General features: G+C 41.0%; 1 protein-coding gene across 1 annotated transcript in view; it reads left to right on the forward strand.

Moving 5' to 3' along the window:
* Window positions 1-11,858, forward strand: part of COPA (coat protein complex I subunit alpha) — a 114,074-nt gene that overhangs the window by 27,310 nt on the left and 74,906 nt on the right. Inside the window, exons 7-8 of the mRNA XM_085860252.1 lie at window positions 2,192-2,298; window positions 5,945-6,044. Of these exons, the coding sequence (XP_085716378.1) occupies window positions 2,192-2,298; window positions 5,945-6,044 (207 nt within the window). The remainder of the gene's footprint in view (window positions 1-2,191; window positions 2,299-5,944; window positions 6,045-11,858) is intronic.

The raw sequence follows: 11,858 nt of genomic DNA on the forward strand, positions 1-11,858 counted from the left end.
GATGCACAAATATGTGACTCTCGGGAACAGTATGGACAAATTTTAAAGTTGATGTCCCGAACCCTATTTTCCCCATTACCCTCCAAGTTTGCTGATTTGCGGTTCATGGAGATTTTTAAGCACATAACCCCCCACGATCGGCAAGGCCCTCATTTTCTCAGCTCTTGGAGATCATTTATCAACAGTAAAGTTTACTGAACAAAATCTGCTTTGTCTCACTGTTGCTGTTTGTTGCCTGTACTGGTAATTGTGTGGTGAATCAATTTCCATGTTTTCTTATCCTTACTTACTTATCCAGTTGTATTGATTTCCATTTTTTTTGGTGGGCCCTCAACTCGGCTCGGCCTCTCGTCCTCCGTCCTCTCCTCCTACCCACTGTCCTTCTCCCTCTCCTGCCCCCTGTCCTTTCGAACAAAAGAGAGTGGGATTTGGAGAAATGTGGGGATGAATGAGATCAGGAACGGACACAGGGAATGAAGAAGACGTCAGGTCAGGTAAGGTATTGGAGCATGCGCTGGAGCAGAAGATGGATACAGCACAAACTCTCAATTCATAGAAGTGGAAGGAAGGACTTGAAATTTGGAAGAGGTGGTGATGTGGTTTGTTAATAAGGGTGGAAAAGATCATGGTTGTGGATGGAGGAGTCCTGAGATGGCGGTGAACAGCCTTCCTGAAGCTCTGGAGGGAAGAGTGAGATTCATGAGACTTGAAGATGGTTCGACAGGTTGGAAAAAAGAGGAATTGATTGGTGGAGGTGAGTAGCCATTCTGGATTTTGGCCAGAAGTGGATTGCTGGCAGATCACGTGCACCTTGCAGAAACCTGAGTTGGTTGAGGGTGTTTGGGGGGGGGGGGTGGGGAGGGGAGAAAACAGAGCATGAGTAGGCAGAGTGCAAGACCAACAATTGTGTCTGCGATGCAAGAGTGATCGGCCCAGAGACTCAGCTTCATCATGGGTGATTCCAATGATTTTTGAAGGGCTTGGTTTCCACAGCATCAAGCTGAGCACGGTGTGATATGGGGATGCCAGCCCAGAAGTGAGAGCAGTATTCTATCAAGTTGCGGATGTAAGTCTGGTAGGTGGATAAAAGTTCAGGTGTGCCAAGGAAATACTGCATTATGTTGGATACCCAGTCGGCATTTAGCTGTGGAGGCCAAATTAGACACGTGGTTTGCCAAGAAAGATCATGGCTCATGGTGAGGCACAAAAAGAAAACTCTCAGAAATGGAAAAAAATGTTAAATAATATTCTCATTCATAGTTTTCACAAAAAAATTCAAGGACATATAAATACAATAACAATAGTAATGGTTTAAAAAAAAATAATACTTAAAAAAATTTTATTTGCCATTTTTGTATCCAAATAACACAAAAAGTCATAATTAAGAAAAAAGAAAACCCCAAAACTTGTATTTTTATTTCATTTTTAGCTCGCCTGTTTGAAGAACAGAGAGCTATTATATTGCGAAACCCCCGATGTCAGCGTCAGCGTGAGCGTGAAAATGTTAGTTTTTGGTGCAAGTAAAGTTATTTTTTCCTTTCTAATGTTTTTATCTAACACACTTTTTTATATGCCCTATATATATATATCGGGGCGTATTATGTGATACCAGTCGTCCGTCCGTCCGTCTGTCTGTCCATCCGTCCGTTCCTGTCCGCACTCTAACTTCCAAAGTTTTCAACTTTCACGTTTCATATTTGGTACAAAGGTACAGACTGTGGAGACTGTGTGTCGCGACATACGTTCGTCATCTAAAGTGGTTGCCATGGCAACCAGGATGCTGTTTTCCATGTAGTAGCACAATTCTGTATATACCTTCTTGTTAGGGCGTATATTGTGCTCACTTGTGCTCTTGTTGCTGATTACAATATACAAAAATATATATATATATATATATATATATATATATATATATATATATTGCATTAAAATTATACTTCACTGCAATGCTTTATAAAAAAATATTAATTATTCGACTCGTCTTTTAAAAACGATAAATGTATAAACAGGCGAGCATTGGGTGGCTTTGACGCCAACTCTGGTTGTATTTCCTTTTAACACGAGCATGAATGAGTATGTGCATTAGGTGGTTCGTACTTCTCTTCTAAGTTGTTATATTTGCAAATCCTATTGTTAATCCCCATTTCTATTGTGAATCACATTTGTTTTAACTTGATTTATGCACGCTCAGGTTTGAAGAAGAAGAATGTAAGCCCAACTCAACGTTCAGATCTTCCTGGGGTTCAGAGCGTTGATCTCTTCGGTACATCTGATGCCATTGTTAAACACGTGCTTGAAGTAGGTCAATCACCTTGTTTATAAAAATCTTCTCCCATGCTTTATGTATGATTTCATTTTGTTCCCTGTGCTCCTGTTAGTGTAGTAGATAGTAGAAAAATCGTGCAAATTATGATACAAACATCAAATTTGGCATTTCTGTTCTACAGGGCTTTCTGATCAAATCTGCCCGATTGGCCATTTGAAAATCCAAATTTTGAAAAATTAAAAAAAAAATTTGAAGTCACAGCTGGCTGAAATTCTTGAAGCGCAAGTGAACATCCCAGACAGGAAACCAAGGGGAGATGCAGTCATCATTGATGGCTCAGCACTTATCAATGCCCTACCTCCACACACTTCAAAGATATTTGAGACATCTAAAAAAGACATCATCCCAAAGGTGGAATCCTATGGTGCCAGGTACGAGAGGGTGGACGTTGTGTTTGATGTGTACAAGAAGTCAAGTCTGAAGTCCGAGGCAAGGTCGAACAGGGGGCAAGGAATCAGAAGAAGAGTGACTGGAACCAGTAAGACTCCAAGTAACTGGAGAATCTTTCTTCGAGATGACAGCAACAAGACTGAGCTGTTTCACTTCCTTGCGGAAAAGATGTGTGAAGCACAGATGACAAGCAGTCATTGTCACAAAAGGGGAACATTCCATTAGCAACACAAGGAAGTCACTGGATGCTGTGTCTCCATGTTGTCATGAAGAAGCTGACACTGGAATATTTGTACACACCAGGGATGCAACGACGGATGGTAGCAAGTCCATTATCATTAAGGCTAATGACACGGACGTACTAGTCATAGCAATATCTGTACTGTCATCCTTACAGGAACTAGGTCTTGAGAACATGTGGATTGCTTTTGGCGAAGGAGCCAAGGCGCAATGGATTCCAGTCCATGAGGTAGTTTCTGCAATAGGGCCTGAGAAAGCTCGAGGGATCCCATACTTCCATGCGTTCACTGGATGTGACGTCGTGTCTGCCTTCCGCGGTAAAGGGAAGAAAACTGCATGGCAGACTTGGAACATCTTAGATGATGTTTCTGAAACATTCACCAATCTCAGCCAGCATCTATACATTGATTCGGGATCTTGACTTTTTTGAAGTTTTTTTTTTTTTTTTTTTTTTTTCTTCAAATTTTTCAAAATTTGGATTTTCAAATGGCCAATCAGGCAGATTTGATTAGAATCCCTGGAGAACAAATCTGCCAAAATTGATGCTTGTATCATCATTTTCACGATTCCTCTCAAAAATTGCTGTTATCTGCCCCACGATGTTCTTTCAGCCTCACCGTCCTTTTTTAAGATGTCTAGGAGCCACCAACTACATATAATGCAGTCATTTATATGGACTGCTAAATTATTTGGGAATCCTCCTTATTACAATTATGACAATATCAAATATATATACTTCTCAGAAACAATTATGATGGATGGTGAGTGGCTCCAAATAGCACGGTACCCAGTGCCGAAATGTGCTGGCTCAACTCTCATGGCCTCACCTCGACCTCTGCTTGAGAGAAGGCAGTGCATATCATCTCGGTGTTTGCCTCCAAATCTGATGTACTCCATCTTTTCTGCTGTGTCACCAACTTATCTCCTCATACTCACTGCCTTCTTAACACTGTACCTTCGGATATGTTTAAGATACAGAGTAACCAGCATGTCGGTCTATCTCAGAACCTGTATAATCTAACCATCTCAACATTATTGACATCTCCCACGATGAGGCTGAAGCACAAGGTGTGTTCCATTTACCTGCCAGGCATGTCGGTGGCCTGTTTGTTTATGCCTCTGCCGATGAAGGTGCCAGAGGCATTATGTTTTTGGATTCTGTGTGTCTGTCCATCCATCCATGATAGGTTTTCGTTCCCGCGACAACTTTAGAACAGCTGAAGGGATCCAAGTCAAACTTGGTATAAGTATTATAATGATGCAAAGATGAAATGATTAGATTATGGGGGCAAAACGTTAAAGGTCAGAGATCTCGTGAGGTAAAAATTCTTTTACCGCACTTACTTGTAAACCAGTGATGGGATTTTGACCAAACTTGGTATAAACATATGTATTATGATGCAAAGATGAACTGTTTATATTTCGGCATCAAGAGGTTCGAGGTCAGAGTCCATAATAGATTTTTGTTTCTGCGATAACTTAAGAACGGCTGAAGGGATCAAAGTCAAAGTTGGCGCAAGAATGTAAAAGGATGTAAAGATAAACTGTTCAAATTTTGGCATCAATAGGTCAAAGGTCAGAGGTCATGTTAGGTAAAAATGGGATACTTGAGAGCGGCTGAAGGGATTTAAATCAAAGTTGGTACAAGTATGTATAAACCTCTGTCAGTGCATCTGTCCATGATAGATTATTTGTTACTAAAAGGTCAAGGGTCAGATATCACTTTAAAACTCCTGTTAATGTGATACCATTGGCTCTGGGATTTGAACGAAACTAAGTACATTTACCATGATATAAACGTCCAGCTTAGATGTTTGTTTTCAGTCAAAGTTAGGGTCAACAAAGATTTAATGTGGAGGCATATCGGTCGACGTCACGCCATCAAATTATGTCTAGTTTATCAATCGCTTTCGCTCGCTTTCTTAACCTTTCCTGTACCTCTTCTTTTCTAAACTACCCTCTCGGTTTCCTCCTCTTTCTCTTTCATGATGATTTAAGTCATTTTAAAATGTTCTCGTGTGATCTTTTTTTTTAGTCCCGCTCCGAAGACTGTTGTAATGCCTCTGTCTGTCTGTCTGTCTGTCTGTCTGTCTGTCTGTCTGTCTGTCTGTCTGTCTGTCTGTCTGTCTGTCTGTCTGTGTCAACATCTATTGATTTTTGCTTTAATTTTTTTTTCTCTGCAACTGCTTGTCTGATCGATGCGAAACTTAAAACATAGGAAGGACTCCCCATGGAGAATATTGTGTTGATAACTCTGACATCATAGGTCACATGGTATAGCAGCGAAATTGGATTAAAGGAAAAAAATTGGACATCTCTGAAACCACTCTGAAAAAAATAAAAATAGAAACTTGGCATATGTCATCAACTCACCATGGGTTATATAGGGTGATAATGATGACGTCATTGGTGAATGCTATTCCAGTCAGAATTCGTTGAATCAAAATCCTTTTCCAAAAAAATCTTAAACTTCATATATCTGATCGACCACCCGGTCTGAGTGAAGCATTACATTTATGACGTCATCAGTTACGTTGTCTGGTGGCCATATTGGATTGAAAATAAAAACTTAAAATCTTCTCCAAAAACACTTAAGAGCTTGATGCGACACTTCATACATATGATCGACTAGTAATGGGGAATATAGTTTGAACTATTTTTTTCACATTTCGCCTTTATGTGCACAAAGGTGGTCATTAAATATCCGAACAGATCAATAAAGCTATGGATAATGGCAATGTATGTGACATAATATGGTGCCTGGATGATATGGGCATATGGATCACAACAGCAGTCGGCCATACAAGTAGCATGTTCAGGTAAGAAAGGTATTTTTGTTCAGATTGAACACGCAAGGCGAGATTATACGCTCCACCGAGTGCCATGAGTTTTTTTTTTTTTAATACATTGTAAGCTGAGAACTTCTGAAATTAATTTGTCATTGGCTTAGTTTTGTATGAACATGTTCACCGGCTATTTGCTTTGTAGGGTCACGACCGTGGTGTCAATTGGGCTGCTTTCCATCCTACCATGCCACTCATCGTATCCGGAGCTGATGATCGGCAAGTGAAGTTGTGGCGTATGAATGGTGAGCATGTGGCAGAGAGTTGGTGCATCAATTGTCTGGTGTGTTATTGTCACATGTAACTTTTGAGTTTTGTTGGTGGAACCAAGGTCTTTTTCCCCAAGTAATGTCAGAACTTGAGGCAGATATCTCGTTCCTCTTCTCATTTCGGCCTTTGTTTTCATTCCATCCTCAACCCTCGTGTCGGAAATGTTCCACTCCGATTGAGCTTGATGTGACCATTGCTTTGTGTATAAACTACATAAGTTCTGCATTTTAATATCGTAGACAAATGTGTTTATTTGTTACCCCACTTGAGAATTGCGATTATTTATATATATATATATATATGTATATATATATGTATGTATATATATATATATATATATATATATATATATATATATATATATATATATATATATACATACATACATACATACATACATACATACATACATACATACATACATACATACATACATACATACATACATACATATATACATATATACATATATATATATATATATATATATATATATATATATATATATATATATATTTACACTGTCTCCCACCAGACTCCCTGGAATTGTAGGCCGTCGCTCGGATAACTCCGCGAGCCGGCGGGTCGATTCATCGACCGTATAACGCCAATATCTCAACCGTGTGGTGTAGGGTTAATTGTCCAGATCCAATATACCTAAGTGACCACGCAGTCATGGCTACCGGGGATTCACGCCCTCGGAACGTCTGGCCGAACCGGATCACTACCAGCTACGGTAGAGTATCAACTTCCACCTCCCAACTCCGGCTCGGATGCAGTCGAGCAGGCCTGCCCAGGACGTTCAGGCTACGATGTACCGATTACCGGGGATGAAACCCTGTGTAAACTCAGATACGAACCATGCTGGACCAATATAAAGAGGGACGGAAACAGACTGGGTTCATTTCTAATACATTTATTTACAGCAAAATCAAAAGACAGAAGAGGCGAGACTTATCGCGAAAATGCAATGCAGTATTTACAATGATGAAATAAACACTTAAACAATTCCACTTAAAGACGGGCCCACACGCAGACACACACACAAAAAGAAAGAAAACCCAGAGTTTTTTATTTGACCCTCCAGCCGATGAGAGAGACGAGCTGGGGGTCAGAGTTCGGATGGGCCCCTGTGGGTTGTCGAAGGTCCCGGCTGCACGTGTGGGACTCGTGGCTCGTGGCGGCAGCCGCGTGGAGCAATCGGAGCTCTAGGGCGGAGATCAGGGTCGTGGACGGGACCCACCAAGGCTCCACGAACAGGCTGGTTCACTCACTCTCCAGCCCAATCACCGTCAACCAACTTGTAACCACTCAAGTGCTCCAGATCTCCCAGCACCAATGCCAACGACGACAACTGAGTCTGCTCGGGGATATATCTCCTCCCACACGGGGAGGGGCCTTGGCGAAATCATCTCGCTGTCCGTCCCTCATTGGCCTCCGGCCGCACCCTACCGGGGCGGAGCCGTGGCCCCTGTTCGGAGAGACCATATTCTCCACGTGGTAACGTGGCCTCGCTCGCGCAGAGCAAGAGGGTCTGCCCTGAAAGGCCCACTGTACAAAAACTATCATTTGTGGGTCCCGAGGACCGGAACCGTGAGGTCCCCCTCTCGGCAAGTCAAGGTACAAGCAGCCAGTGGGTGATGATGGAGCGTGATGGGGAGGTTTTGGGATGGCTCGTTGGATGTAAAACTTAACTAAAGACATCACAACGCACACATTTAATCCTCCCGCTAAACAAAAGGACAGGGTCCTGACGACACATGTACTTACCGGCATAACTAACTTTGGGACCTGAATGTTGAGTGTGCATTGTTTCCAGGTCTGTGTATATATATATATATATATATATATATATATATATATATATATATATATATATATATATATATATATATATATATATATATATATATATATATATATATATATATATATATATATATATATATATATATATAACGTGTATATATTTTCACGAAAAAAATAAGTGACCACTATATTCGTTATTGTTGTGTGTCTGTCTATCTGTCCCGACCATAGCTCCGTGGGTTTTGATCCGATCCTGACAAAATTTTTGTCGGAAGTTTATATCATGATCTAGTTGTTTTCCTGAAAATGGGCGTGGTGCACCAATTATGGGTGGAGCCACGCCCAAAAACATGTGTTTTTAGGGGGTAGCCGATTTCAATTTGCATCTTCTCCTAGGGGGTTTGTCGAATCTGATGGGTTTCGTTATTTGGTTAGCCCAATGGCACCTGCATAGCCCCACGGAGCTCGATTTTTCATTTTCGTCACAAGGTCACGAACTTAGAAAATTGCGATTTTGACATAAAAATCCATCTTCTCCGAGAGGTTTGTCGAATCTGGCAGTGGTTTCGGTATTTGGTTAGCCCAATGGCACCTGCATAGCCCCATGGAGCTCGATTTTTCATTTTCGTGTTAAGGTCACAAGGTCACGAAATTAGAAAATTTGGACATAAAATCATACGACCGCCCAAACTTTGAGAGCTAGGATGACAATATTTTTTATGCATAATCTTGAGGTCATTCCCCACCTAAAGTCTTGAAACCATTTTGCTCTATCTCGAACACCTTGCATGTGGCGTCCCCTTCAAGTTTGTTTTTACGCTGATTTCATCAAAGTATGGATAATCCGATGAGTGCGAAATGCCATATAGCCTATATGATGTTATATTGTTCCTGGAATGTTCCAGAGGAAGTTTTGCACCAAAGGTCATAATCCTTGACCTTTGACCTTTAAAGGTCACAAAGGTCAAATTTTCAAAGTTGTCGGAATCGAACCGGGTTTTCGACCTTCGACGAACTAACTCCAATAAGCTATAGCACGTATCCTGTTTGCATAACCTTTAAAGGTCACAAAACAATGTTGTGGACATTAAAATAAGCAAAGGTCAAATTTTTAAAGTTGTTGAACGAAACCAGGTTTTCGACATTTTGCATCTAATAACCTGTCACTCGTACATCATGTTGATCATTTTTATAACTTGGTCATACATTATCACATTGTCTCATCCTTGACTTCTGAAACGATCTACATCGTTAAATACCGCTCGTGAACCATCGTCGTCTTCAGACTTATATATATATATATATATATATATATATATATATATATATATATATATATATATATATATGTATATATGTATGTATATATATATGTATGTATGTATATATGTATGTATATATGTATGTATATATATATGTATGTATGTATATATGTATGTATATATATATGTATATATATGTATGTATATATATGTATGTATATATGTATGTATATATATATGTATGTATATATATGTATGTATATATATGTATGTATATATATGTATGTATATATATGTATGTATATATATATATATATATATATATATATATATATATATATATATATATATATATATATATATATATATTCTCACATTCTGCTTTGTGTATTTTTTTTTCACGAATCCGTTCACTTGTTTGCACAAATGGCAGAATTTTCACTCCCTTCACTACCTCGCTCCTCACCAGCTACATGCCCCACACAACTTTACCTCTTTCCATCCATCCATTGGAACCATACTCTGTGCAGAGTGTTGGTGCTGCCTAAGTAGTCTCCTTGGCTATTGGACATAATCCTGGACGGGTCGCCACTCCGACACAGGATCCCAGCAAGTTGGCACTCATTTTTGCTGACCTCGAAAGGATGGAAGGCTGAGTCAACCCCACCTTGTATTAATTAAATAGCCGAGTGGGGTTTGAACTCAGGATCCTAAGATCCCAAGCCCACCACCCTTACCATTAAGCCAATATCAGGCATTTACCTCTTTCCTCGCTGTTATATTGTTGTAGATTCGGGAGCGCTTAACAGCACTGCCGTCTCACGGGTTATATCGCCGGCTAGTTCGGCACGACACAAGCAAAACATTCGCGATAACGTTATAATTCTTCTGTAACCCGCCCTTATCTAGGGAGCTACGAATATGCGTTTCGCAGGGGGTGGGGTGGGGGGGCCCTAACAAAATAAGCCTTAGGCCTGGACAACATGCATACAAGACACGGAGTACTTGGTGGTGCCTCATGGACGAGAGGAAAGGTGTGGAAGGCACGAATGTGGCTCGTGACAAGCCGATGTCGCCGGATTCGAGCGCCCAGCCCGGGCATGCAGCGTAGCAAAATGGCGGCAACGTCCTATCGGCCCAGCCTACGCACACAGCCTTGGTGCGTCCAGCCCCTGTGAGGTCGACGGCACAAGAGAGAAAGATCCGGTGAAATTAGCTGTTTTCTAACCTTTCGGGGCGGGCTTTTTGGACCACTTCCGGGGACGTGTGATTGGTCCATGGTCCGGGTTTGCAGCAGCTCTCCGCCAATTGGTTTCTGGCACGTCTTGTTGACTGACTCTGTCAGGGCGCTGGATGGGGGGGCTGGTTAAGAGGGGGGAAGGAAAAAGAAGGCGCCTCTCGGTACACCACCACTGTATGGACACTGGACCACCTGCTACACCTTCCGACACACATTTAATGTCCCATAACCAACAACCTGGCTAAACATGCATTTAAGGGGGGATCTGAGCTAATCCTATATTTAATAACCCACTAAGGGCCCATTTCCGCAACAATATTCCCTTATTCTGCCACTCTTTTGTTTCCAGTTCATTCATACTCCTCCACTGATGTTTCTTTTTCCTCGTGCATGCATAGCAGATGGCTTCAAATCGAAACAAAGAATAGGAAAGCTACCTCTGTGTAATTTGGACAATGCATTAGTACACTGTGATGCTCTTTTTGACTTTCTAAATAATTATGCTTTCAAAAATCGTCAAAAAATAACTGAGGGATATGATTGACATTTGAGACCAGCCCCAATCTCTTCACTACCTGGCCTGTGACTTATGTGTGCCAAGAATCAGGCCAAGCTTCGCAGGAGCTTCATGGTGCCACAAGAAGGACAAAAATCTGATTTATTTGCATCATCATCTTGTACACGTGCTGCTTAAATAACCGTGACAAATGGGCACTGTTGCATTGTTTCAATCCTCTTTCCTTGTGAAAAGTGTCATGGCCATCATAATGTGCACAAGTCAGGGTTTGGGGGGGGGAGAGATTTGCTGTGGAGCTGCAGGGGCAAACATTGCATGTAGCGTTTTTATTGTTTTTGATAAATTATTTATTTTTGTGGCATTGCAGTATGTGGAATGCATTCCTTAGCAAAACGTTGTGTTTCATTTCTTCCAATAACCCTGAAGCATATTATATATATTTTTTTGCTGTGAAATAACCCAGCTGTGGATTTAAATGAAGAAACCACTTCATCTAAAGCCATTCATAATTTTCCAAACTCAGCTCTGTAATTAGCTGCTTTCACATTTGCACTTGAATTGCATGTATAATGGAAAGACCAATGCTCTTATTTATTACCTCCACCACCGAAGATGGATGGAGGTTGTTTTCACTCGTGTGTGTGCGTGCGTGCGTGCGTGCGTGCGTGCGTGCATCTGTTTGTTTGTTACTTGGCGAAAAAAAATTTTTTCACCAAGTACGTTTGGCTGCTGCATTTGTCTCTGTTTGTCACACGATTTTTGGCCACAGATTTCAAGCAATCATTCTGAGTTTTTTTGTGTATGTAGGTGACTCGCCAAGGACAGCAACGCTTAATTTTGGTGAAGATCCGGGTCCGGATCTGAGAATTTTAAAAAGTAATTCTTCACCATTTAGTGATGGGGTTAAAACAACATATAGCAGGATATCTCAAAAAGTTGTGGACGGATGCGGACGGAACTT

Source organism: Eptatretus burgeri, chromosome 2 (assembly GCF_056783735.1).
Source record: "Eptatretus burgeri isolate ZD-2024b chromosome 2, Ebu_testis_v1, whole genome shotgun sequence".
NCBI lineage: Eukaryota > Metazoa > Chordata > Myxini > Myxiniformes > Myxinidae > Eptatretus > Eptatretus burgeri.